This window comes from Ascaphus truei, chromosome 6 (assembly GCF_040206685.1).
Source record: "Ascaphus truei isolate aAscTru1 chromosome 6, aAscTru1.hap1, whole genome shotgun sequence".
NCBI lineage: Eukaryota > Metazoa > Chordata > Amphibia > Anura > Ascaphidae > Ascaphus > Ascaphus truei.
In genome coordinates this window covers 105,142,313-105,168,289 of record NC_134488.1, presented here as the reverse complement: position 1 = coordinate 105,168,289, position 25,977 = coordinate 105,142,313, and the positions used below count along the sequence as shown (strand labels likewise).

The window sequence follows — 25,977 nt, the reverse complement described above, 5'->3', positions numbered from 1 at the left end:
TATATATATATATATATATATATATATCCTGCTATGTGGGATGACCCCTTTAATCCTCTACTTACAATATATTACAATGCTTGCCAGCCGAACTCATTTGGCCACTAATTATACAGCTTCTCACAACTAGCTGGTATCTAGATTTTTCCAAAATTAAGCTACAACTTACCGTGGCACCATGCCACCAAAGAAGGTGTATCTGGGGTGGGTCAGGTTGTGTCTTCTGAATGGAATCAGCTGATTATTCACAGGCAGTAAAGACATGTTGGTTCTGCTGAGAAATTGGTCTTTCACATAGCCTTTTAAGTAGGTACAATATCAGACTTACAAATATTAACAGTAGCACAATCAGGGCTGGATAAGGGGCAGTGTGGCCAGGCACTTGCCTGGGGCACCAACTGAAAACGCCGGGCACCTCACCACTTTACTTTTTGACATGCGCACTCAAGCACCTACTTTAAAGGTCCCGAGTCCTGCGCACCCTCTCAACACTGTTGAGGCACATTTAAAGATGGTGCAGCAGCAGCAAGGGATATTGACGAGGGCGCTCAGCCACACGGGACATACTACGTGTGATGTAATAGATTTGTAATTTTAGTATTGGATTCAAATTCACTAAAAATTATACATAATGCATGAAACAAGTGCCAATTAAAGAAGACACTAAAATATATTCTTCAGGACTGAGTGTTATTGTATCTTTTCACAGTTTATACAAAAATTATATTAAAATACATAACAATAAAATTGTTTAAGGAGTGTGAAAAGGAGATTAGGTTATCATATCCCAGAACAGAATTAGGAAACTTACTGTAGAAGTGATGTGGTTTTACAAACTCCTATACAATTGCCATACATTCTACATTCAATAAAAGATTACACAACTTGCAAAAATGTTTTAAACAGCAATACACTCACCCATATGCTGGTCCTCTTGCAGTAGCACTTCCAGGACAATTCTGGCTTATCTTAGGGAGGGAAATAGGTAGGAAAATGCAGAACTGTACTAATATTTTAATTAAACAAGAGTTGGTGAAGACGTGGTGGCTGCTCATGTTCCACAGTTATCTTAAATTATTTCTTACTCTTAATTATTAAATGTATAAGGGATCAATAATAAAAGGGACTCAAGAGCCTTAGGATAAGGCAGAACGAGCATTAAGCAAACAAACAAGAAAGCTGGTGGAATGAAAATACTTTTTTGGATTTATTTTTGCATTATGATGTTTTTTTTTTTTTTAATGTTGGTGCTCGGCTATCAGAGATTTAAGGGTTAAAAAAGAATTTAATAAAAAGTGTAATTTATGCAAAGCAAATGATGTTTTTGACTTGCTCTGTACCTTTCTGTTTTGCTGATAATCGATCTCATCTGCTCTGCTTTCTAAAGAAAGGTGGTCCCCTGACTCATTTTCAGCCTTTTCCATGCCTTCTTCACTGTCTTTTGCACTGAGTTTGAGGGGGGGGGAGGGGAGGGGAGGGAAGTGTAAACCACCATGCTACATCAGTTCCCAAAAACATCTCACCACATACCTCTGAGTTTATAATATATAGAGCACTAGGGATTTGAGTTACCTGGAAATCATACAGTTCCGAAAAGGGTTACCAGCCAACGGCATCACGTTTATCAAAGGAAACCCTCCCACGCAGGGTTTTGCAGCAAGGAGACTAATCTAAATGGACCCAATGTTGGTAATAAAAGTGACACTTTGAGAAATGAATTGATTTCAAATGTTGCAGGTTTGAGCCATGACGAAGTGACACTAGCATACTTATGCATGCAGAACGAGAAAAAGCAGAGTGAAACTTTCTGAGATGGGTTGGGAAACAACTTGGCAGACTACCTTTAAAAAAAACATGTATGTCCATGTTCTGTTAAAGTAATTACAATAGAGCGGTTTCAAAATGAATTTCAGGTGGTACATAAACCACAGACCCTACGAGCGGGAGACAACGCAGGCAACATTTCTTTAACATGACCGGAGTTCAGCCTTGCTAATACTGCCAGTAAAATACTCTCTCCATCTAGTAACTAGAAGAAATACTTTTTTATGTTTCATATATTTAGCTATTTATTAAATAACTCGGGATACGTAGAAGGAAAGGCGCACCGCATCCATAGATAGGGCAACTCCAGATGTGCAATAAACACAATTTTACTACATCTGGAGTAGTCTTATCTATTCTTGGTCCACTGATGCGGATGCTGTGCTCCTTTCCTTCTACATATCCTGATCTCTACCATTGAGGATTGCACGCTGCAGAGTTTTTCCCTGTCTGGATTTCACTGTCAGGTAAAGGGCAACAGCCCCTCTGTATTTACCTTTTCAGTGCCTGCTGTTTTATTGATCTAAACCCTTCTGGGTATGTAATTACTTACTAGGTGACCAATCTCTGTGGTAGCCAAGTGGGCACCACTAGGTCCCTTAATCTCCCTTGGGTGATCTCTGTTATTATACAGTTAATATGGACATTGGGACTATACTCTGAATATATTGTTCTTATACAATAGAGCTCTTACTGGTGAAGCACCATCTACCAAATCACCAATATTATTAAATAACTCAAATGATATTTAAAGTTCATTGATTAATTGTGAACAATATTTTTCCAATTCTATCAATACCTGAAAGTGTTGAATGGGGTGAGATTTTTTTTTCGTGGACTGTAAGTTTCAAATGTATTGTTTTCACTGGTCCTAGTTAACTACCCAGTCAAGGACATACTTTGTACTAGAGCAGGGCTTCCCCAGGGACCTGAGACACACCAGGTTTTAAGTATAACCGATGTAACTGCACCTTATTTGCATATGAATAGAATGGTGGAGATTGCTTCTAAAACCTGCTGAGGTCAGAGATTACAGAGGAGAGATTTGGAAACCACTGTTGCAGAGGGAAACATAGTTTCTAGCCACCTAACTGCTGTCAGCCAATGAATAGGAACGTTGTATTACAATGTTTAAAAGGCAAAGTATGACTAAGCAATCACATTTTAAACATTCATTGAGGCAAAAAAAAAAACACAACCAAAACATACTGTACTGTGTGATGCCTCCAGCTGAAGAATTGGGAATCCCTTAGTAACTTTAAAAGATCGCATGTACAGACTTGGCTCTCGAAAAAATATACTTTATTATAACAATTCTAAGAGTGCATGTCATTTCCCAGAATACCTAGCTGCAGTGGTAGCAGTGTATGCTAGGAGATAATGGTGAAAAGCAGGGTTGCACATCTGTCTGAGATAGTGTTTTACTGAGTCCTAAAATGTACCGGGTACACGGGGAAAATTAGCAATTTTACCGAGCCGGGTACCCGGCTGGGTAGCATACGCTTACCTGCAGCCGGCGGCGGAGGGTGAGGAAGACAGCTGCGGAGGGTGGGGAGGACCGCGGCGACATCGTGGAAGCAGCGGCAGATATCCTGGTGGCGGTAGCAGAAGACGTCCTTGTTGAGCCGGTGGGAACAGCGGAAGACAGCTGATGCCGGTGGGAGCCAGGGAACAATGTGACCGGAGCAGGAGCGTTCCTATTGGACAGACAGCTCCTCCCCGGCTGTCCAATAGGAACGCTCCTGCTCCGGTCACATGGTTCCCCGGCTCCCACGGCATCAGCCGTGCTGTGTTTCGCTGCTCTCACCAGCTGAACCAGGACGTATTCTGCCGCCACCGGCACCAGAATGTCTGCTTCTGCTCCCACGATGCCGACGTGGTCTTCTTCACTCTCCGCCGCTGGCTGCAGCTAAGTGTTGATGTCTTCATTCGGCTGCTCGAAAATTACCCGGCGCCGGTTCCTGCCCCCTGCTGCTGGGTCCGGGTAATTTCCGGGTAGCTGAAAAAGTGCTCGGTACTGGGTAATTACCCGGTACACGGTACATCACTAGTCTGTGACATGTGAATGTGCTCACAAGGGGTATTTTTATTTGTTATAGTAAAGTATATATTTTTAAGTACCCAGTCTTTACATGCTATTTTGTATTGTTTCCTTTATTGTTTCACCAGCAATAATGTTGCCATGTTTATTTTACACACACAATACCAGTTTAAACGAATCAAATATTTAAATGTTTCAACAGTTCATGTCAGGTTAAAAAGAAAATATTCGGTTTAAATCTCCTATAAGCGAGGAGAAGAGAGTGGCACTCCGGAGCAGGGGTGCGCAAAGTGGGGGGCGTGAGAAGGCATTTAAAATAAATGCCGGGGCTTGCGTGAGGCCTCTGTAACTGTACTTACCTGGCCTTCCAACAAAGCGTCTCCATGGCAACCCGTGCAGCAGGGGGGCGCAAGCCGGAGAGGCGACAGAGGGGCGCATGCCAGAAACTTTGCACACCCCTGCTCCAGAGGACTGGTACAAAAATGTATTCAAACTAATTTAATATTTTTGTACTAGTCCTACGGAGTGCCGCTCTCTTCACTTATAGGAGATTTAAACCCAATATTGATTACGCCGGCGGGCAATGGGGCATTTTATGAGAGAGTCAGTAATATGCACCTTATCTTCCTTCATTTGCAGCTTAAAAAGAAAAACAGGTTGATGGCTCCTTTTATTCATTATTTTCTTTAAAAAAATATGTGACCCTGCATTTTAAGAACTGCATTTATATTTCTCAAACAGTGTACAACATGCTAGAATTAATTGTATACTACACAGCATTACTTCACACTTGCTTGTTGTAATAGCTCAAGGAGGAGACTGCCCAGCTGCCCATCACGGCAAACTATAGATGTATTGCTGTTTAAGCACAAAATATACAATTCTATTTCTACTCCACCTGTTAGTATATAGCTTTTCTTCCTTAATACATACTATCCAAAATGCCAACATCATTTCTGTAAATAATACATTTCTCATTGTCTCTTCTGAGTCTACAGGTAACAGAATGTAATGGCCTAAGTATGCTTGTGGAGTATAATATTTAGACCCAGGCAGATAATACCTTGTCCTCAGGTGGTGGAAGGGCTCCTTCTCTTTGTAAATCTGCAGCTCTCCATTTAACTTGCTCGAGTGGGTTTCCCACACACTCTTCAGTTGAACCAGGCAGCTGAGCCTCTGTAGCAAGATATCACTCTGTTTTTCCAGCTGGCATTGTAAGGTCTGCATATATAAAAAGAAACGCAATGATTAACATTCTGAGGAGTTTGCATAACGAGCATGAACTATCAAAAGTGGATATATGTTTATTGATTATCTGCAGCATATTACCAAAGAAGCATTTGTCAGCTGTTAAAGTGGCCAGGTCACATAATCAATGCAGCTAACCAACTTAGAAAAATCCAATCACCCCTGAAAGACTATATATATATATATATATATATATATATATATATATATATATATTGTGACAGAAACCAGGGGATGGTAATAAATTCCGTATATAGGGCTCCCAGGATACTAGACAGTTTCTATCCTGTTTGGCCTGGGAGTGCAGCCTTATAATACATACACTCCATCCCACAGTTTGGCAAGCGCTGGAACTGAGGGATGAGAGATCCAGACCAGAGTTTGTCTGCTGCCTGATTTCTGTCACCTGTCATGCTAATTAGGAATCAGGTATGAAAGACTGATTTCCTGTTTGCTCTGGTCTCCCCACAAGAGCCAGGAGGCTGGAAGGCTGCTGAACTACAGAGGGGAGAAGCCTCTTCCCCAAACAGGTTCAATCTTTCTGTTCATTTGTGTAAGACTGCAAAAGTACCGTGTTTTGATGTTGGAAGTGGAAAAGCCACTTCCAACCCTGAGTCAGGGATATCTAAGTTAAGTTATCGCTCAGGTGAGCAGCTTTTGTTTTGATCTGTTTTCTGTTGTATGCACTGTGGCAGTCTCAGTGCCTGGGACTGAATAAACCAGGCATAGCCTGTTTAAAGGAACAGTACGTGACGCCTCATCATTTAACCTACCCTAAAAGACCGTGTTCTAAACAGTCCCGGACAAACGTCGGAGCCCCGGAGTAAGCCGTTTGTCACATATGGTGGAGAATGCGGGCAGAGCACTAGGGGGTCTGCGGGTTGAAGAACTTTGAAAAAAAAAAAAAAAAGTTATTTTCATCCTCTGCAAACAAGATGGAAGACGTGGTGGGTGCGCTGGTACGCAATGTCGCTGCCCAGAAAGACGCGAATGAAACCCAGCAACAGCTGTTAATAGCCCAGCAAGAAACTAATGCAAACCAGCAGCAGACGAATGCAGCCCAGCAACAGCTGCTAATAGCCCAGCAAGAGATTAATGCCAACCAGCAACAGGCGAATGCCAACCAGCAACAGGCGAATGCAAACCAGCAACAGACGAATGAAGCCCTGCAAAACGCGAATGCAAACCAGCAAGAGACAAACCGCTTGCTGAGAGAGGAGCAACAGCGGTTCGCTCAGGGCTTACAGCAGGAACTCGAGATCCTGAGGGGGACTATCAGTAACCTTCCACTGGCAGCGGCAGCCCCAGTACCGAAAATGACCAGGGCAAGCCACTACCTTCAGAAGATGGGACCCTCGGATGATGTGGAAGCCTATCTTCTCACGTTTGAACGCACGGCACAGAGAGAGGGATGGCCAGAAGCTGAGTGGGCTGGTCTAATCGCACCCTTCCTAAGCGGCGAACCCCAGAAGGCTTACTTTGATCTAGAGCCAGCCGAAGCTAACGTCTATGCAAAATTGAAGTTCGAGATCCTCGCCCGCCTCGGCGTAACCACGGCTGTTCGCGCCCAAAGGTTTCACGCATGGTCCTTCACGATGGATAAAGCCACCCGAAGCCAGATGTATGACCTCATCCACCTCGCCCGGAAGTGGCTACAACCCGAGATCAACTCAGCCAGCCACATCGTGGAACGGTTGGTCATGGACCAGTTCTTGAGGAAACTTCCCTCTGCCTTACGCCGTTGGGTCAGTCGGAGTGACCCCCACAATGCGGATGAGCTTGTGGCCCTCGTAGAAAGGTACAATGCAGCAGAAGAGCACCCGCAACCCACAGTCGTGGAGCAACCCCACTACCCGAGGTTCCAGGACTCTTCCAGAGACGGTAAAAGGGTACCGGGGTTAAGGGGCGCTGAAGAGCGGCGACCACCTTCACGCAGCACCAGCAACAGTGGTTCGCACACTAAGGGCAATAGCCAACATGGGGAGCCGGGAAAAGGCTCTAAGTGGGACACAGACTATGTACCTAAATGTGTAAATTGTCATGAGAGGGGCCACACAGCAAAAATCTGCCCACTAAATGATGAGCCCATGCAATGCAACAGCGTGGAACCTTATTCGCTGTTGTCCCAATGTATGGGCCCTAGCCCAGAGGACCCCTTGAATAACCATCTGTGGGCATTTGTAAAGGTTAATGGTAAGAGGGTTCGGGCACTTCTTGACTCTGGGAGCATGGTCACACTAGTGTCCGAATACCTCTTGCCCATTAAGAAGAAACAGGGAAACAGTTCACAAAGAGTGGCAATTTGTTGTATACATGGGGATAATCATGAATATTCCACTGTTGATGTTTTTTTTGAAACAGAGTTTGGTTCTTTAGATTTCAAGGTGGGTATTGTACCCAAACTGGCACATGATGTGTTAATAGGGACAGACTTTCCCCATTTTCTAAAAATGTGGTCCCCCGCTCAGAATAGCGCCCAGAGTTCAATAGCGGACCATAACGAAGTATTAGAAGAAACAAATCCTTTCCCTTTTTCAGAAATGGAGGTTGACGAGGGCCCAAATAAGAAGGGGGAAAAGGAGGAGTGCTGTAAAATTCCCTTCCCCATCACTACTTTGGTAGGGAATACCCCAAATCAAGATGTTGAGCAGACACTTACCACCCCAGAACCGGATAAGACCCTCGCTGACCTAGAGGTCAGTCCTGGGAGTTTTAAGAAGGCCCAGTGGGAGGACCCCACATTAGCGGTAGCAAGGGGAAATATACGGGACCAGAATAGTACTCCTGGCCAACCAGATAGGTCACTTGCTTACCCCTACTTCGAGGTAGAGAACGACCTAGTATATCGGGTTGATAAAAGGAAATCAGTTACAACTAAACAATTGTTGGTACCACGGACATTCCGTAACGTAGTATTACACCTCGCACATAGTCATCCATTGGGGGGACACCTAGGGGTGGAAAAGACAAAAGAAAAGGTTCTCCGAAGCTTCTATTGGCCTGGGGTTCTGGCAGAAATTACGAATTATTGTTCCTCATGCCCAGAATGTCAGATCACCGCCCCGTTCAAGGCGTACCGCAGCCCATTGGTACCCCTTCCCATAATAGAGGTACCATTTGACCGGATTGCTATGGATCTAGTAGGACCCCTAATAAAGTCTGCTAGGGGACATCAGCATATATTGGTAATATTAGATTATGCCACCCGATATCCGGAGGCAGTTCCCCTACGTAGCACCTCAGCTAAAAACATAGCAAAAGAGTTAGTAGTTCTGTTTTCCCGGGTCGGGATTCCTAAAGAGATTCTATCTGACCAGGGAACACCATTTATGTCCCAAGTAACGAAAGAGCTATGTAAACTCCTAAAAATCAAGCATCTCAGAACCTCAGTCTATCATCCACAAACAGATGGTTTAGTGGAAAGGTTCAATAAAACCTTAAAGAGCATGTTACGGCGGGCGGTTGATAAAGATGGGAAAAACTGGGATTGTTTGTTACCGTACCTGTTATTTGCCATTAGGGAAGTTCCCCAATCATCCACTGGCTTCTCCCCGTTTGAACTATTGTATGGCCGACACCCAAGGGGCTTACTGGATATAGCCAAAGAGACTTGGGAACACGAGGTTACCCCTTACAGAAGTGTAATAGAGCATGTTGCCCAGATGCAGGACCGCATTGCTGCAGTCCTACCCATAGTGAGGGAACACATGGAGAAAGCTCAAGAAGCACAGAGGAATACATATAATAAGGGTGCTAGGGTCAGAATTTTTTCTCCAGGTGATAGGGTACTAGTTCTGGTTCCCACCGTGGAGAGTAAATTCCTTGCTAAATGGCATGGGCCATATGAGGTCTTGGAAAGAGTGGGAGAAGTAAATTATAAGGTAAGACAGCCAGGTAGGAGGAAACCTGAGCAAATTTACCATATAAACCTACTCAAGCCCTGGAAAGATAGAGAAGTCTTGTTAACCCTAGTACCCCCAGGTCCGTCAGAGAATCAAGAAACTGACCCAGAGGTTAGCATAGCTGAAACCCTGTCTGTTCATCAGAAACGAGAGGTTCAGAATTTAGTGAAAAGAAACAAAGAAATCTTCTCTATACGGCCAGGTAGAACTAGCGTAATTGAACATGACCTAGTCTCTGAACCGGGGGTCCGAGTTAACCTTAAACCGTACCGAATCCCAGAGGCCAAAAGAAAGGCTATAAATTTAGAGGTTAAAAAAATGCTAAAACTAGGTGTAATTGAGGAATCCCAAAGTGGGTGGAACAGCCCTATAGTCTTAGTCCCAAAGCCAGATGGTACAACAAGGTTTTGTAATGACTACCGGAAACTAAACGCGGTGTCAAAATTTGATACTTATCCTATGCCCAGGGTAGATGAACTTGTAGAGAGACTGGGCAAAGCCCGATATCTCACAACCCTAGACCTAACAAAAGGGTACTGGCAGGTTCCCCTCACAGAAAGGGCAAAAGAAAAGACAGCCTTCTCAACCCCAGACGGCCTCTTTCAGTATAAGGTGTTGCCTTTTGGCTTACATGGAGCTCCCGCCACATTCCAAAGAATGATGGATAAAATTTTAAAACCACATGCTCGGTATGCTGCCGCCTACCTGGATGATGTGGTAATCCATAGTGAAGATTGGCAATCCCACCTTCCAAAGGTCCAAGCTGTGCTTGACGCAGTCCGGTCTGCTGGACTAACTGCTAACCCCGCTAAATGCACTATTGGTCTGGAGGAGGCCAAGTATCTGGGATATTCTATTGGCAGAGGTTTACTCAAACCCCAAACACTCAAAGTGGAGGCGATACAAAATTGGCCAAGGCCAGTTACAAAAAAACAAGTAAGGACCTTTTTGGGGTTAATTGGGTACTATAGAAGGTTTATTCCCAATTTTGCAACTAAGGCAACCCCACTAACTGACCTCACAAAAGCAAGAGGACCGCTAATGGTAAAGTGGTCCCCCGAAACCGAACAGGCCTTTAGAAGCCTGAAAGAAGCTCTCTGTGCCCAACCAGTGTTGGTCACACCTGACTTCTCCAAAGAGTTCGTAGTCCAAACCGACGCATCTGAGGTAGGGCTGGGGGCGGTACTCTCCCAGGAGTCTCAAGGTGAGGAGCACCCCATCCTTTATTTAAGTAGGAAACTAAATCCCCAGGAGAAAAATTACTCCATAGTAGAGAAAGAGTGTCTCGCAATAAAGTGGGCTGTAGAGACGCTCAAATACTACCTGTTACGGGAGAAAATTCCGGTTGGTCACAGATCATGCACCCCTTACCTGGATGTGTCAAAACAGGGAAAAGAATGCTAGAGTGACCAGGTGGTTCCTAAGCCTACAACCCTTTAAATTTTCTGTGGAACACAGGTCAGGGCACAAACATGGCAATGCTGACGGGTTGTCAAGGATGCACTCCCTAATATCCATGGTCGCTCATCCCTCGAGGTCTGAGCTGGGGGGGAGGATATGTGACAGAAACCAGGGGATGGTAATAAATTCCGTATATAGGGCTCCCAGGATACTAGACAGTTTCTATCCTGTTTGGCCTGGGAGTGCAGCCTTATAATACATACACTCCATCCCACAGTTTGGCAAGCGCTGGAACTGAGGGATGAGAGATCCAGACCAGAGTTTGTCTGCTGCCTGATTTCTGTCACCTGTCATGCTAATTAGGAATCAGGTATGAAAGACTGATTTCCTGTTTGCTCTGGTCTCCCCACAAGAGCCAGGAGGCTGGAAGGCTGCTGAACTACAGAGGGGAGAAGCCTCTTCCCCAAACAGGTTCAATCTTTCTGTTCATTTGTGTAAGACTGCAAAAGTACCGTGTTTTGATGTTGGAAGTGGAAAAGCCACTTCCAACCCTGAGTCAGGGATATCTAAGTTAAGTTATCGCTCAGGTGAGCAGCTTTTGTTTTGATCTGTTTTCTGTTGTATGCACTGTAGCAGTCTCAGTGCCTGGGACTGAATAAACCAGGCATAGCCTGTTTAAAGGAACAGTACGTGACGCCTCATCATTTAACCTACCCTAAAAGACCGTGTTCTAAACAGTCCCGGACAAACGTCGGAGCCCCGGAGTAAGCCGTTTGTCACAATATATATATATATATATATATATATATATATACAGTGCTTGACAAATCACCCAAAAATCTACTCGCCGAACCAAAAAATCTACTCGCCACCTAGTCCCGCCCCCAACCCCGCCTCTAGTCCCGCCCCCAACCCCGCCTCTAATCCCGCCCCCAGCCCCGCATTTAAAAAAACCCATAAATGAAATAAATTTAATAAATTTCTAGTAAGAACATTCGTTTTTGACATAAGTTTATTTATTGTATTACATTATACTACAATTAGTCCTTGTTTTGTGTGTGTGTATGTGTGTGTATAAATGTCGAATCTAGAAAAAAAAGCCAGATGTGAATGACTAGTTTCCTGCACCCCTTAACTAGTGCCTGGATGCCCCCGCTTCAGAATATTTAAAGCAGCAATCCCACCTGGGATCTTACCTGATCCGCAGACCCTCAATGTCCAGGTACCTCATTCCCACAATGTTATACATTGGAGGGGATGTGTTCCCTACCTGTCTTCTGGGTTACGGGGGATTCCAATGTCTTCTGTTTGAAGCTTGAGTCAGATCTGGAAGAAAGCAGTATAGGTTATTTCGGTGTAGTATAGGGCAGTTAAGATATACAGGGTAAATAAAATATCCAGATCCAGATTGTGAGACAGAGAGAGGGTGAGACAGAGAGAGGGCGAGACAGAGAGAGGGCGAGACAGAGAGAGGGCGAGACAGAGAGAGGGCGAGACAGAGAGAGGGCGAGACAGAGAGAGGGCGAGACAGAGAGAGGGCGAGACAGAGAGAGGGCGAGAGGGTGAGAGACAGACGGAGAGAGGGTGAGAGAGAGACGGAGAGAGGGTGAGAGAGAGACGGAGAGAGGGTGAGAGAGAGACGGAGAGAGGGTGAGAGAGAGACGGAGAGAGGGTGAGAGAGAGACGAGAGAGGGTGAGAGAGAGATGGAGAGAGGGTGAGAGAGGACGGAGAGAGGGTGAGAGGACGGAGAGAGGGTGAGAGGACGGAGAGAGGGTGAGAGAGAGGGTGAGAGGGAGAGAGAGGGAGAGACAGAGGGAGAGAGAGAGGGTGAGAGACGGAGAGAGGGTGACTGTGGGGGGATGGGGTGACTGGGTGGGGTGATGGGGTGACTGGGTGGGGTGATGGGGTGACTGGGTGGGTGATTGGGTGGGGTGACTGGGTGGGTGATTGGGTGGGGTGACTGGGTGGGTGATTGGGTGGGGATTACTGACTGACTGGGTGGGGATTACTGACTGTCTGACTGGGTGGGGTGACTGGGCAGGGGGGTGGGATGACTGACTGGGTGGGGGGGTGACTGACTGGGTGGGGGGGTATGACTGACTGACTGGGTGGGGGGGGTATGACTGACTGACTGGGTGGGGGGGTATGACTGACTGGGTGGAGGGGGTATGACTGGGTGGGGGGGTATGACTGGGTGGGGGGGTATGACTGACTGACTGGGTGGGGGTGTATGACTGACTGGGTGGAGGGGGTATGACTGGGTGGGGGAGGGGGTATGACTGGGTGGGGGGGTATGATTGACTGACTGGGTGGGGGTGTATGACTGACTGGGTGGAGGGGGTATGACTGGGTGGGGGGGTATGACTGGGTGGGGGGGGTTATGACTGACTGGGTGGGGGAGGTCATGACTGACTGGGTGGGGGGGTATGTTTGACTGGGTGGGGGGGGGGTATGATTGACTGGGTGGGGGGGGGGTATGATTGACTGGGTGGGGGGGGGTATGACTGACTGGGTGGGGGGTATGACTGACTGGGTGGGGGTGTATGACTGACTGGGTGGAGGGGGTATGACTGGGTGGGGGGGTATGACTGGGTGGGGGGGGTTATGACTGACTGGGTGGGGGGGGTTATGACTGACTGGGTGGGGGGGTATGTTTGACTGGGTGGGGGGGTATGATTGACTGGGTGGGGGGGTATGACTGACTGGGTGGGGGGGTATGACTGACTGGGTGGGGGGGTATGACTGACTGAGGGGGTATGACTGACTGGGTGGGGGGGGGTATGACTTACTGGGTGGGGGGGTATGACTGACTGGGTGGGGGGGAGTATGACTGACTGGGTGGGGGGGAGTATGACTGACTGGGTGGGGTGGGGGGATGACTGACTGGGTGGGAAGGGGGGATGACTGACTGGGTGGGATGGGGGGATGACTGACTGGGTGGGGGGATGACTGACTGGGTGGGGGGATGACTGACTGGGTGGGGTGGGGGGATGACTGGGTGGGGTGGGGGGATGATTGGGTGGGGTGGGGGGGTACCTTTGGTGTCCTACACGTTCTCTCTCTCTCTCTTACACACACACACACACACACACTCACTCACTCACTCACTCACACACACACACACTCTCATACACACACACTCTCTGTGTGTGGGGGGGGGGGGGTAGCGGATGCAGCCACAGGAGCGGAACCGGAGGGCAAGCAGGAAATCCCCTGCCCCGCGCGAGCAGCCACGGGGACAGGAGCGGAGACCAAAGGGGAAGCAGGTTTGGGAGGGGGGGGGAACATTCCCCGCTGTCATCTCCTGCCCTGGGCGTGCAGCCACGGGGACAGGAGCGGAACCGGAGGGCAAGCGGGACGGGGGAGTGGGTGGGGGGGAAATCCCCTGCCGTCATCTCCTGCCCCGCGCGAGCAGCCACGGGGACAGGAGCGGAGACTGAGGGGATGAGAGGGGAAGCGCGAGCAGGAGACAGGGACCGCGCACGCGAGGAGCAGCCATTACTTACCCCTGCAGAGAAGGGCTCCATTCCGCGTCACGGCCAATCAGCCAGGAAGATCTTTTTTTTAATTTATTTATTTTTTTAAATTTGTGGGGGGGTGGGGAAGCGGAGACAGCCACGGGGACCGAGGGGAACACCCCTGCTGGCATCGGGAGCAGCCACTGGCACTTTGGGAAAGCGGGGACCGTAGGGCAACCGGGACGGGGGAACATCGCCCGCTGTCATCTCCTGCCCCGCACGAGCAGCCACAGGGACAGGAGCAGAACCGGAGGGCAAGCGGGGCAGGGGGGGGGGGGGGGGAGATGGGGGGAGAAATCCCCTGCTGTCATCTCTTGCCCGACAGGAGCGGAGACTGGAGGGGATGAGGAGGGAAGCGCGGGCAGGAGACAGAGACGGACTGCGCGCGCGAGGAGAAGCCATTACCCCTGCAGAGAAGGGCTCCATTCCGCGTCACGACCAATTGGCCAATCAGCCAGGAGGATATTTTTTTTGTTATTTTTTTTTTTTAATTTTTTTAAAATTTGCGCAGAGCAGGGGGAAAAAGTAGCTGGCCACGGGCCAATTTCCGTTCGCGCCTGGCGAGTGGGCGACCGGGTTTGTCGAGCACTGTATATATATATATATATATATATATATATATATATATATATATATATATATATATATATATATCTTTATTTATATAGCGCCATTAATGTACATAGCGCTTCACAGCAGTAATATACCTGACAATCATATAAATAACACATAAAGGGGAGAAGTGCTAGACATAAAAGTAACATTTAGGAAAAGGAGTCCCTGCTCCGAAGAGCTTACAATCTAATTTGTTGGTAGGAAGAACGTACAGAGACAGTAGGCGGGCGTTCTGGTAAGTGCGTCTGCAACGGGCCAAGGTTAATGTATGAGGTGTTAATGATCATCCATGGTGCTACTCATATGCTTCGTTAAGCAAGTGTGTTTTGAGGTGGATAGAGAGGGTGCTAGTCTGATATTGAGGGGAAGGGCATTCCAGAGGTGTGGGGCAGTCAGTGAGAAGGGTTTAAGGCGGGAGAGGGCTTTAGATACATAAGGGGTAGAGAGAAGATATCCTTGAGCAGAACGCAAGAATCGGGCAGGTGTATAGCAAGAAATTAGGCTTAAGATGTAAGAATAAGCAGAAAAGTGTAAAGCTTTAAAAGTCAGGAGGAGAATTGAGTGTGTGATAAGGGATTTTATAGGAAGCCAGGAGAGGGATTTCAGCAGGGGAGATGCTGAGACAGATTTCGGAAAGAGTAGCGATTCTGGCAGCAGCATTTAGGATAGATTGTAGGGAAGACAGGTGAGAGGCAGGAAGGCCAGACAGCAGGAGGTTAAAGTAGTCGAGACGTGAGAGAATGAGGGTCTGTGTCAGAGTTTTTGCAGTCGAGCAACAGAAGAAAAGGCGTATCTTGGTAATATTGCGTTTGGAAGAAACAACAGTTTTTTGCTACCTTTTGAATGTGAGAAGAGAATGTGAGAGAGGAGTCGAGTGTGACCCCTAGGCAGCGTGCTTGGGCTACAGGGTGAATGAAAGTACTTCCAACAGTAATGTGAAAGGAGGAAATAGGGCCAGGTTTGGGAGGAAGTATGAGGAGCTCTGTTTTTGCCATGTTAAGTTTAAGGCGGCGGAGGGCCATCCAGGATGATATAGCAGAGCGACATTCATAAACTTTAGTCTGTACAGCCGGTGTAAAGTCAGGGGTAGATAAGTAAATTTGTGTGTCATCAGCATAGAGGTGATATTTGACCCCAAGAGATGTGATTAGGTCACCTAGAGAGAGTGTGTAAAAAGAAAATAGATTTGTATATTTATATGTATAAATCTTAGGTATGTTTCCGTACAAAGGTTCACCTGTTACAGGGTTGCTAAGCAACAAAAACAAGAAGGGGAGGAGAGACAGCGAGGAGGGGGGAGGAGACAGAGAGACAGCAAGAAGCGGAGACACCAAGGGGACAGATGGATGATGAAAAGGAGGGAATGGAGAGAAGTGTGCACATGGGGCAGGAGGGAGTGCAAAGAGAGGGGAGGAGAGACAACAAGGTAAGTAGCAGAAGTAAACAGAGAGACAGCAAGCAGAGGAGGAGACATGAGTAGGAGAGGAGGCATTGCAGTGTGCACAGAGAGGCGCAGACACAGGAAAGCAGAGAGTGGGGAGAAGAGAGTGCAAAGAGGAGCAGGGCATAATAGAGAAGAGAGTAAGCTGGGGAAGCGGGCAGAAGAGACAGCAAGGCATTACAGGGAGTGGTGAAAACAAAGTAATGTTTAATTAATAACCTTTAAGACATTCACCTTTGTTGACATTCAAAACACTACATGACCAGAGTCCCAGCTATCCAAAAGGGCTTCTAGTTCCCAACACTCCAACTCGCTCACTTATATCTGCAGGTGAAGGACTCCTAACAGTTCCCAGAATCTCTTTGACTTCCTTTGGGGCCGAGTTTTTGGTCACGCTGTTCCCACTCTTTTTGGAACAGTCTCCCATGTACAGTTTGAGAGGCCCCCTCTCGGGGAATCGATAAAAAATAGGCTCAAGACCCACCTGTTTACCCAGACATTTAATTAATTAACCACAACCTGTCTGGCATTTAATAACCACAGTATCATCCCATCCTGTATTGTATCTTTCCTTGTGTTTGGTCTCTTTTATAACCTTAATGTTTTCTTCTTTTTTCCCTTTTTGTAACTGTGAAGTCCCATTAGGAGACAAGCGCTATATAAATAAAGGTATAATTATTAGTATAACTGGAACATTACAGCAATACACGCAGAAGAAGTCCCAAAAAGCAGACTTTGTTTAGTTTTCCTTACCTCACTTACATATTTGATTGAGTCATCTGGCCAAGAAATCTGTTGGAGCTCAGCAACAAGTGCATCTGTTCCCTGTTTGAGCTGAACAAGCTACGAAGGAAATTAGAAGATGTATTTGTAATACGCAATGTTTTCTTCACAAGTACACAGTCGTGTCATCATCTCTTCATTGTTGAAGAGAAATGCAATGTTCAGCAACTGACCAATATACTGTAACTGGCTTCTTTAAACACATCTAATCACTAGAGATGTTTGAAACTATCCAAAATGCATTTGAAAATGTGTAAGTTTCCCCCCCCCCCCCCTCCCTGCAAATTTTGATTTCTTGTGAAAAATTTCACCAAGCCTTAAAGGGCTAATAATGTTAGGAAATGAGTCTAGGATTTCGCCATCTAAGAGATAAATGTGGTGTATGGGCCCTATTTATATACTCAGCATTAAGCAATTCTAGCAATTTTAGAGAATTATGCCACTGAACATATTAAGTTTGCAGTACACATCCAAAAGCAGGTTGCAGACCTGTCTGAGATGTGAATGTGCTCACAAGTGATATTTTTATTTACTGTACACTGAACGGTGGAGGGTTTTTGTCACTTTTTTAGCCACCATAACTTATATAATGCGTGGTTGAAACCTATTCCAGCTTCACATTGCACAGCCAGTATAACCAGTCTCACACTAATGAGACCCAAACAGTTAAAACAGCTGTCTGTGAGCAGGTTTACTGGCTATGCTGAAAAGCTGCGTAATACGGCAGGCATATGTTTTATATGGATCCATGTTAAAATGGAAATGAAGCAAAAGATGACACTGTGCTCAATTGCATGTTATTACCCAGAAGCCCTTGCTGCAGTGGAAGTATTGTTTGCTAAGAGATAATGGTGAAAAGCAGGGTTGCAGACATGTGAATATGCTCTCAAGTGATATTTTTTATTTGCAAAACACATTGACTAATTCTGACAAGTTCACAGCTGAAAAAGGAAAAATGATGCTTGTTTTGTGACTTTGTGTGAAGGTTTCGCATATCTCTACTAATTACTTAAAATGTGACATTTTATTTCAATTCGAATTGCCAAGGACTGGAGGTATCAGGTAATTAATAACAAGCACACCACCTCTCTCCATTGACGAAACAGGAAAAAGGAGATTGCATTTTGTCTGTGGCGTGGGAGGGCAGGTCGTGCTTAACTTGTAGTAATTTCACACAGACTAAACGAAACGAGTCTGCCGCTCAACCTAGTGGATGGGCAGGGAGGGGGGAGAGGGGGCGAAGGGCAGGGAAGGGGGAGAGGGGGCAGGGAGGGGGGAGAGGGGACACGGAGGGGGGAGAGGGGGCAAAGGGCAGGGAGGGGGGAGGGGGGAGAGGGAGGGGGGAGAGGGAGGGGGGGGAGGGATGGTGGGAGGGGGAGGGGGCGAAGGGGAGGGAGGGGGCGAAGGGGCGGGAAGGGGCTTTAGGGGGCGAAGGGGTGGGAGGGGGCGAAGGGGCGAAAGGCAGGGAGGGGGCGAAGGGCAGGGAGGGGGCGAAAGGCAGGGAGGGGACGAAGGGCAGGGAGGGGGCGAAGGGGCGAAGGGCAGGGAGGGGGCGAAGGGGCGAAAGGCAGGGAGGGGGCGAAGGAGCAAAAGGCAGGGAGGGGGCGAAGGGCAGGGAGGGGGCGAAGGGCAGGGATGGGGCGAAAGGCAGGGAGGGGGCGAAGGGGCGAAAGGCAGGGAGGGGGCGAGGGGGCGAAAGGCAGGGAGGGGGCGAAGGGGCGAAAGGCAGGGAGGGGGGGAAGGGCAGGGAGGGGGCGAAGAGGGCAGGGAGGGGGCGAAGAGGGCGAAGAGGGCAGTGAGGGGCGAAGAGGGCAGGGAGGGGGCGAAGAGGGCAGGGAGGGGGCGAAGGGCAGGGGCGAAGGGCAGGGAGGGGGCGAAGGGCAGGGGCGAAGGGCAGGGAGGGGGCGAAGGGGCGAAGGGCAGGGAAGGGGCGAAGGGCAGGGAAGGGGCGAAGGGCAGGGAGGGGGCGAAGGGCAGGGAGGGGGCAAAGGGCAGGGAGGGGCCGAAGGGCAGGGAGGGGGCGAGGGGGCAAAGGGCAGAGAGGGGGCGAGGGGGCGAAGGGCAGGGAGGGGGCGAAGGGCAGGGAGGGGGCGAAGGGCAGGGAGGGGGCGAAGAGGGCAGGGAGGGGGCGAAGAGGGCAGGGAGGGGGCGAAGAGGGCGAAGAGGGCAGTGAGGGGGCGAAGAGGGCAGGGAGGGGGCGAAGAGGGCAGGGAGGGGGCGAAGGGCAGGGGCGAAGGGCAGGGAGGGGGCGAAGGGCAGGGGCGAAGGGCAGGGAGGGGGCGAAGGGGCAAAGGGCAGGGGCGAAGGGCAGGGAGGGGGCGAAGGGGAGGGAGGGGGCAAAGGGCAGGGAGGGGCCGAAGGGCAGGGAGGGGGCGAGGGGGCAAAGGGCAGAGAGGGGGCGAGGGGGCAAAGGGCAGAGAGGGGGCGAAGGGCAGGGAGGGGGCGAAGGGCAGGGAGGGGGCGAAGGGCAGGGAGGGGGCAGAGGGTAGGGAGCGGGCGAAGGGCAGGGAGGGGGCGAAGGGCAGGGAGGGGGGGGCGAAGGGCAGGGAGGGTGGGGGCGAAGGGCAGGGAGGGTGGGGGTGAAGGGCAGGGCCGGTGGGGGTGAAGGGCAGGGCCGGGGGTGAAAGGCAGGGCCTGGGTGGGGGTGAAAGGCAGGGAGGGTGGGGGTGAAGGGCAGGGAGGGTGGGGGTGAAGGGCAGGGAGGGTGGGGGTGAAGGGCAGGGAGGGTGGGGGTGAAGGGCAGGGAGGGTGGGGGTGAAGGGCAGGGCCGGGGGTGAAAGGCAGGGCCTGGGTGGGGGTGAAAGGCAGGGCCGGGGTGGGGGTGAAAGGCAGGGCCGGGGTGGGGGTGAAAGGCAGGGCCGGGGTGGGGGTGAAAGGCAGGGCCGGGGTGGGGGTGAAAGGCAGGGCCGGGATGTTGCGTGAAAGATCCCTTCCCCTGCGTTTAGTTACCTCGCACCGGGCCGCGCTTCTCCTCTTCCTCCGGGTACCGGCCGCCCTCCTCCTCCTCGGGTTCCTCCGGCGAAGCGGAGCTGAGACACTCAGATGAGGAGGTGGTGTGGGCAGCCGGCTCGTACAGCTCCTGACTGAGAGAGCCGGAGGAGCGCTCTCGGGGATGGTGAGCTGGGGGCGCGGCCTCTAGGCCTTAAGGTGAGAGCGGAGAGATCGTGCTCTTGGGGGGGGGAAGTGGGAGCAGTCTGTGGGAGGGAGCACCGGGGGAGAGGGTGAGCACCGGGGGAGTGGGTGAGCGCCGGGAGAGAGGGTGATCTTTGTGAGGTCCCGCGGAGTCGTGATAGGGGGTGGTTCCGTTGTTGCGGGCCAGCGCCGGGAAGGGTGGAGGGGTGAGAGGGTGGATGGGCGTGGGTGGGTGGGCAAGGGCGGGCAGCCGTTGAGGAGGGCCAGAGGGGGGTGTGTGTGTCTGTGTGTCTGTGTGTGACCGGCCAATGAGAGGTGTGCGGGGGCGGGCGGGCCAAGGGAGCCATCTCATTGGCCTGAGGCGGAGTGACTGGCCAAAGGTCCAATGTGATTGCCCCTAGACACAGGGAGACACAGTACAGACAGGCAGACATACATACAACGGAGGTAGAAAAATGGATTGGCAACAGACTGCAACGTCCAAAAAGCACCCTCAGCTCACCAGATGTGGAAAATTAAAATGCGTTTATTGAACTACATAACATAAAAATTAAAAAGGACAAACAAAATCCAAAAACATACATACAACGGTTTGAGAAATATATATATAGATGAGCAGTATAGGACTGCAGAGTGTAATACTCAGAACATCAAAAACGACTAAAGGACCATAGTGGTCCCAAGAGACCCCACTAATATAACAAAAATAATACAATTTTATTAACACATATGCTTAAATATTATCAGACACAATGTAATTAAAATACAATGTAAATAAAATCCCCTCAGTGAAAGCGGACCTACTGAGTGGTGGATGATGGGAGATCAATGCCAGGCAGAATTCCCTGTACAGTCACTTAATTAGTAGTTGCCTCAAATATTGGCAATAATAGTGATAGAAGGACCCTGTGCTGATAAGGATAATCAGCAGAATAAATATCATGTCCCTGTACAATCCACTGCTCAAAGGGGAGTGGAGATGACGATGTGGAGTGCTACTGGACAAGGGATAGGGGTAAAAGAGGTGTATACCTCGGTATGTTGCTGTAAGTGTGGTCAGAAGTACTGAGGCATTGTTGTAAACATCCTCATGATAGCCGGTAGCAAAGGCAGGGGTATGGATGGAATGATGACTGAAGTAACAATGTCACTCGCTCCACTAAGCGTATCCCCCTACAATGCCAGTCGTCTATCACTGCGTGTGATGGCGTAGACCACCTAAACCTAGAGACCAGGTATTGCTACCACCTCTACCCTTCTATCGCTGTGGTATAGCTGCTAGCGTGGGGTTGTGCTATGGAAGCACGTAATGGGCTGGCAGTATGGAGGGGGGGAAGGGGGGTATATATATTTATTTTTTATTATTATTTTTTTAAACATAACTAATTGCTGACATAGTATTATGAATTTATGAATGCAATATAGTAATTTCTGTGATGAATTATTATGTGAATATGAAGGTTATTATGACTGTTAAGGAAATGGGAATTTGCACATGAAAGATAAAGATCGTGTGGAAAGACATGTACTTCATTGCCACTCACCAGTAACTCTGTCATAGCCCAGAAGTCATCAGAAGTCATCTCACTGTTCATGTCCTGCAGGAGAGTAGAGGAATCTGAGCATCTGAATATCCCACACAGAGGACTTGATAGCCCAGACTTCATATTTCGTCCTCGCTGGAAAAAGAAAAACATTAGATGCCACCCAACAAGGCCTCATGGCTTGTAGGTTGGTACTTAATTTTTTGGTTATAATTAGTGATGTACCGAGTACCCCGAATTACCCGGTGTTACCCAGCACCTTTTCAGCTACCCGGACATTACACCGGACCTGGCAACTGAGAAGTGGGCCCGGCGCCGGGTTATGTCAGGGTAGCTGAAAATCTTATTACTTACCTTTCAGCCAGCGACGGACAACATCTAGGAACAGCAGCAGCGGTCCTGTGGCGATGGCAGCATCGGAAGTGGGGCTTCAGCCGGCGTAGGAGCTGCAGGAATCCATTACACAGCACCGCAGCAGGTAAGCAGTGTGAGCCGGAGAACCACGTGACCGTAGCAGGAGCGTTCCTATTGGACAGACGGCTGTCCATTACGCCGGCTGAAGACACTTCTGATGCTGCCACCGCCACAGGACCGCTACTGCTGTTCATAGATGTCGCCGCCACCCTGCAGGTACGTGCCAAACCGGGTAACCGGGTACCCAGCCTGGTAGAACTATTGATTTTGGCCGGGTACCCATTAACCATTTTTTTCCAAAATCACTACCTGGTACAACACTTGTTATAATCCATAATCTTGTGCATCTGGTTTCCAACCACTACCACCATCACAATGCAGAACCAGTGATGAGGCTCAAACGGAGTCCACAAAAAGACAAAACCGCTGTCTGAGTTGGTCCACTAATTCTGCATCTCTGTTAAAAGCAGCAGGCAAAACTCGTGGCAATCCAAGTAATAAAATAGATATGAAGCTAAAAGGTGAAACACCCACTTATTTGCATGTTGCTACACAGAATCCTCGCCTCCAGATTATCTACTGCAATGTTTTTCAACCAGGGTCCCTAGGAACCCTTGGGCTCCCCGGGTGTACCTTAAGGGTTCCCTGCAATATTCTGGTCAATTGAAAATTGTATCAAATACAGAAGAATTTACAATGTATCTGATCACAGAGTTGCGGTTCCTCAGAATTTCACTTAGGGTCCCATAAACAAAAAAAGGTTGAAAACCACTGATCTACTGTCTGACAAATGACGATTTGACGAAGACCTGCAAACGGTCAGGTATTTTATTTTCTTGCTGTTTATAATCTAATTTCTGACACGCTTGCTGCATTCAAAAGTCTACAAAACAAAATTAACAATTTGTATGAGTATTGTTTTTACTTTAGGTAGGAATGAAGCTACAAAATCTCCAACCTTCTCACTTTCATACATTCCTGGAAATAGAAATCTCTTTGAAGTCAAATAATACTGTTGATTCCAATGTTTGCAAAAACTTACACTGAATGCCTTAAGAAGTCTGTTCTTTTACAACAACAACAAGAACATTTGTGACTCAACACTAATAGGGTAACAATGCCTATATATATGAAGATAAGCTGGAAAAAAACACTTGTAAAGATGTGGTTATACATTAGTGTTTTCCATATTACAGGAAGTTATTTACATACGATTTGGAGTTCCTGATAACCTGGGCTGTGTGTGAGCTTTGCACACAGCAATTGTGAAATCCACCCAGAATCCCTTCCTTTAAAAAGCCTGAAATCACAGCTTTCTATCCGTAGCACTAAAATGATATTTTTCTATTTCATAAACAATTGCAGCTCTTTTCTTTCTGAATATTATGGATTTGTGTTTGAGAATAATTTTGGCGGTGGTGTTTCCAAAACAGAGCTGCGAGTTTACCTTTAGTACATAAAGCTGCAATCCTCCCATAAATGTAAATAGAAATAGTAATATGTCCTGATTGTGTATACAATAATCAACTGTTTTCTCCGGAAATCTTTTTTTATTGCATTCGAATCATGGGTTACCATGGAAACCTGTTAAATATGTATGAATAGCAGTGGGAATTTTACGTTCCTATTACTGTAGACAACAATAAATGGAATCCACAAACAGAGGCTATTTCTGCTTTAATTTAACTTATGTGCCACTTGATTAATGTAGTCTTTCTTACCTCGTGCATCTCTTCTATCTCCATACACACAGATAGCACTGACGCAGCCTGAAGAGAGCTGGATGGCTGGTTCTGAGAGTCATCTATACGTCTTTAAAGACATGGCAAGAGATTATACCATTTCTAGCAGTTACCACCCAGCACTTAAACATTTCTGTACACATTACAGTCTAGATACTGTCATTGCTCATGGTAAATGTAACACCCAGAAAAACTTGGGAAAAAGAACTCCTGCCTCAGCCTAATTAATAAATGGAGGGTACAATGGGCTAAGTACACAATTGTTGAAACGGAGAGGGAGGCTCAGCCCTTGACTGACTTCGCTTCCAATATGATCAAAGATTGAGACTCAAGCTACTTCCAAAATAGGTTGATTGAATGCATTTAAATGGAATATAAATGTGGGCGCATATAAACCAACAGTCGTTTTGTGTAACAACACTTCGTCAAGGATGTAAGTGCATACTGTGACGGTAGGAGTAGATTTGGCTGCTTTTAAATAAAGGTTACACACGCCATTACCCCCCTGCAAACACTGAGTCACTGATTGAGGTACCTGTGCTGAAGCAGGGATATCTTGAAAACCTGACTTTTTGCTAGATCTTGAGAACCCCTGACTTATAGTGACATTTTATACATAGCCCCCTCTATGTCCACTTTTCCGGCTTTGATTGCGGCTCTACTGAAAAAAAACATGAATGATGAAGAAATCCCAAGGTACTGAAATCTAAAATCTAAATTGTGGACAATTGTACTAGTCCCTGAAAACTAAGTATGTGATTAATCCAAAAAGAGAAATCTCAAAGGCAATTAGTACAAACAATATATATTATTTTGGCATCTACTATGTGGTAGTAAATCTTTATATTTATCTCAAGCTGTATTTGGGAATATTGATTTCACAAAGGAGTGTTCTGTACTATAAGCAGAGACCTTAGAAGTGCACTAAACCTCCTAATAGACCATAATAGAAACTCCCTTTACTAATGTTTATATACAGTATATGTCCCTATTATCCTTTCCTAAAACAGTAGTGGATACATGGAACATAGTTGCAAGTGGTTTTGGTGGCTGGGTGCAAATACAGCCAAAGACATTCAAGAAATGCTTGATAGATACGAATGAGTCCTACATGTTGGGAAGTGCTGATTCTTAGAATAGATAATAGATTATTTTATAGCAAGCAGGGCAAATAGGCATACTATCTGCTTTCAATTGTTATGGTTCTGTGTTGTGATTCCACGGCCCCTATTCAAGGTGCTGTGAAGCCACTTGTCAGCTCTGTTCCATTAAAATGAATGACACACAGATTGTCTTCAGCACAGACAAACAGCTCAGCAATATATTGAATAAGGGGCCTACAGTATATGTAATATGTACAAAAAAATCAATTGACAGCAAAGCAAGAAATCAAAACCCTAGAAAAGAAAACCTTCCTCCAAAGATTCGTACTGTCGTTCATGCTACATGCTGTGTATGGCTCCAAGGGGGGGTTTTCTTCTACAATTCTACACTACCTTCTCCAGGATATACTTACATGGCTTCATGTGTCTGAAACAGCTGTTCTTGTAAACATTTATTTTCCATTTTAAGCTCCTTGAGAGAATAAGATATATAGCAAGATCAAACTTTTTATTTAATTACTTATACAGAAATATATTAGTTATTAACATTACTGTACTATCAGTATGTAGAACATGTGTAAACTGATTTTGTAGAGCACAACTCCAGCTGCCTGACTAAAGACTAATGTCATTTAATTATCTTTCATTATTTCATCTTTCTGAATCAATATTTGTATTTTAAATTGTCTGGCAAGTTACCGAGATGGCGCCAAAATGAGAGAGATTCATGTATATATACAGTACATATATGCGTGTATGTAAGGAGAGAGAGAGTGAGTATTGAAGTCAGAGCACACAATAACAGTAAGGCTGCGAACATAATCAGTTCTCCTGTGCAGATGTGTGAAAAACTAAGTACACCCTTACTGCTTCCATAGGAATTAAGATGCTAAGTAGCAGACAGGTGCTGCTAATCAAATGCCCTTGATTAATTGATCATCAGCAAGTGTGACCACCTCTATAAAAGTAAAAGTTTTAGCAGTTTGCTGGTTTGGAGCATTCAGGTGTGTGTTAACACAATGCCAAGGAGGAAAGACATCAGCAATGATCTTAGAGAACCAATTGTTGCTGCCCATCAATCTGAGAAGGGTTATAAGGCAATTTCCAAACAATTTAAAGTCCATCATTCTACAGTGAGAAAGATTATTCAAAAGTGGAAAACATTCAAGACAGTTCCCAATCGTCCCAGGAGTGGACGTACAAGCAAATTCACCCCAAAGTCAGACCGTGCAATGCTCAGAGAAATTGCAAAAAACCCAAGAGTTGCA

At 47.3% G+C, this 25,977-nt stretch overlaps 1 protein-coding gene across 12 annotated transcripts in view; it reads right to left on the bottom strand.

Annotated features, from left to right (window-relative positions):
- Positions 1 to 25,977, bottom strand: part of KASH5 (KASH domain containing 5) — a 58,783-nt gene that overhangs the window by 2,989 nt on the left and 29,817 nt on the right. For 9 of the 12 annotated variants that reach the window (XM_075605541.1, XM_075605540.1, XM_075605539.1 and 6 more), the window contains 8 exons: positions 25,123 to 25,181; positions 23,586 to 23,676; positions 21,451 to 21,585; positions 16,745 to 16,834; positions 4,929 to 5,086; positions 1,341 to 1,446; positions 919 to 968; positions 170 to 274 (listed from right to left, as the gene is read on the bottom strand). In XM_075605541.1, coding sequence (XP_075461656.1) covers positions 170 to 274; positions 919 to 968; positions 1,341 to 1,446; positions 4,929 to 5,086; positions 16,745 to 16,834; positions 21,451 to 21,585; positions 23,586 to 23,676; positions 25,123 to 25,181 — 794 coding nt within the window. The remainder of the gene's footprint in view (positions 1 to 169; positions 275 to 918; positions 969 to 1,340; positions 1,447 to 4,928; positions 5,087 to 16,744; positions 16,835 to 21,450; positions 21,586 to 23,585; positions 23,677 to 25,122; positions 25,182 to 25,977) is intronic. The other 3 variants (XM_075605549.1, XM_075605550.1, XM_075605547.1) reach the window with 3 other exon arrangements.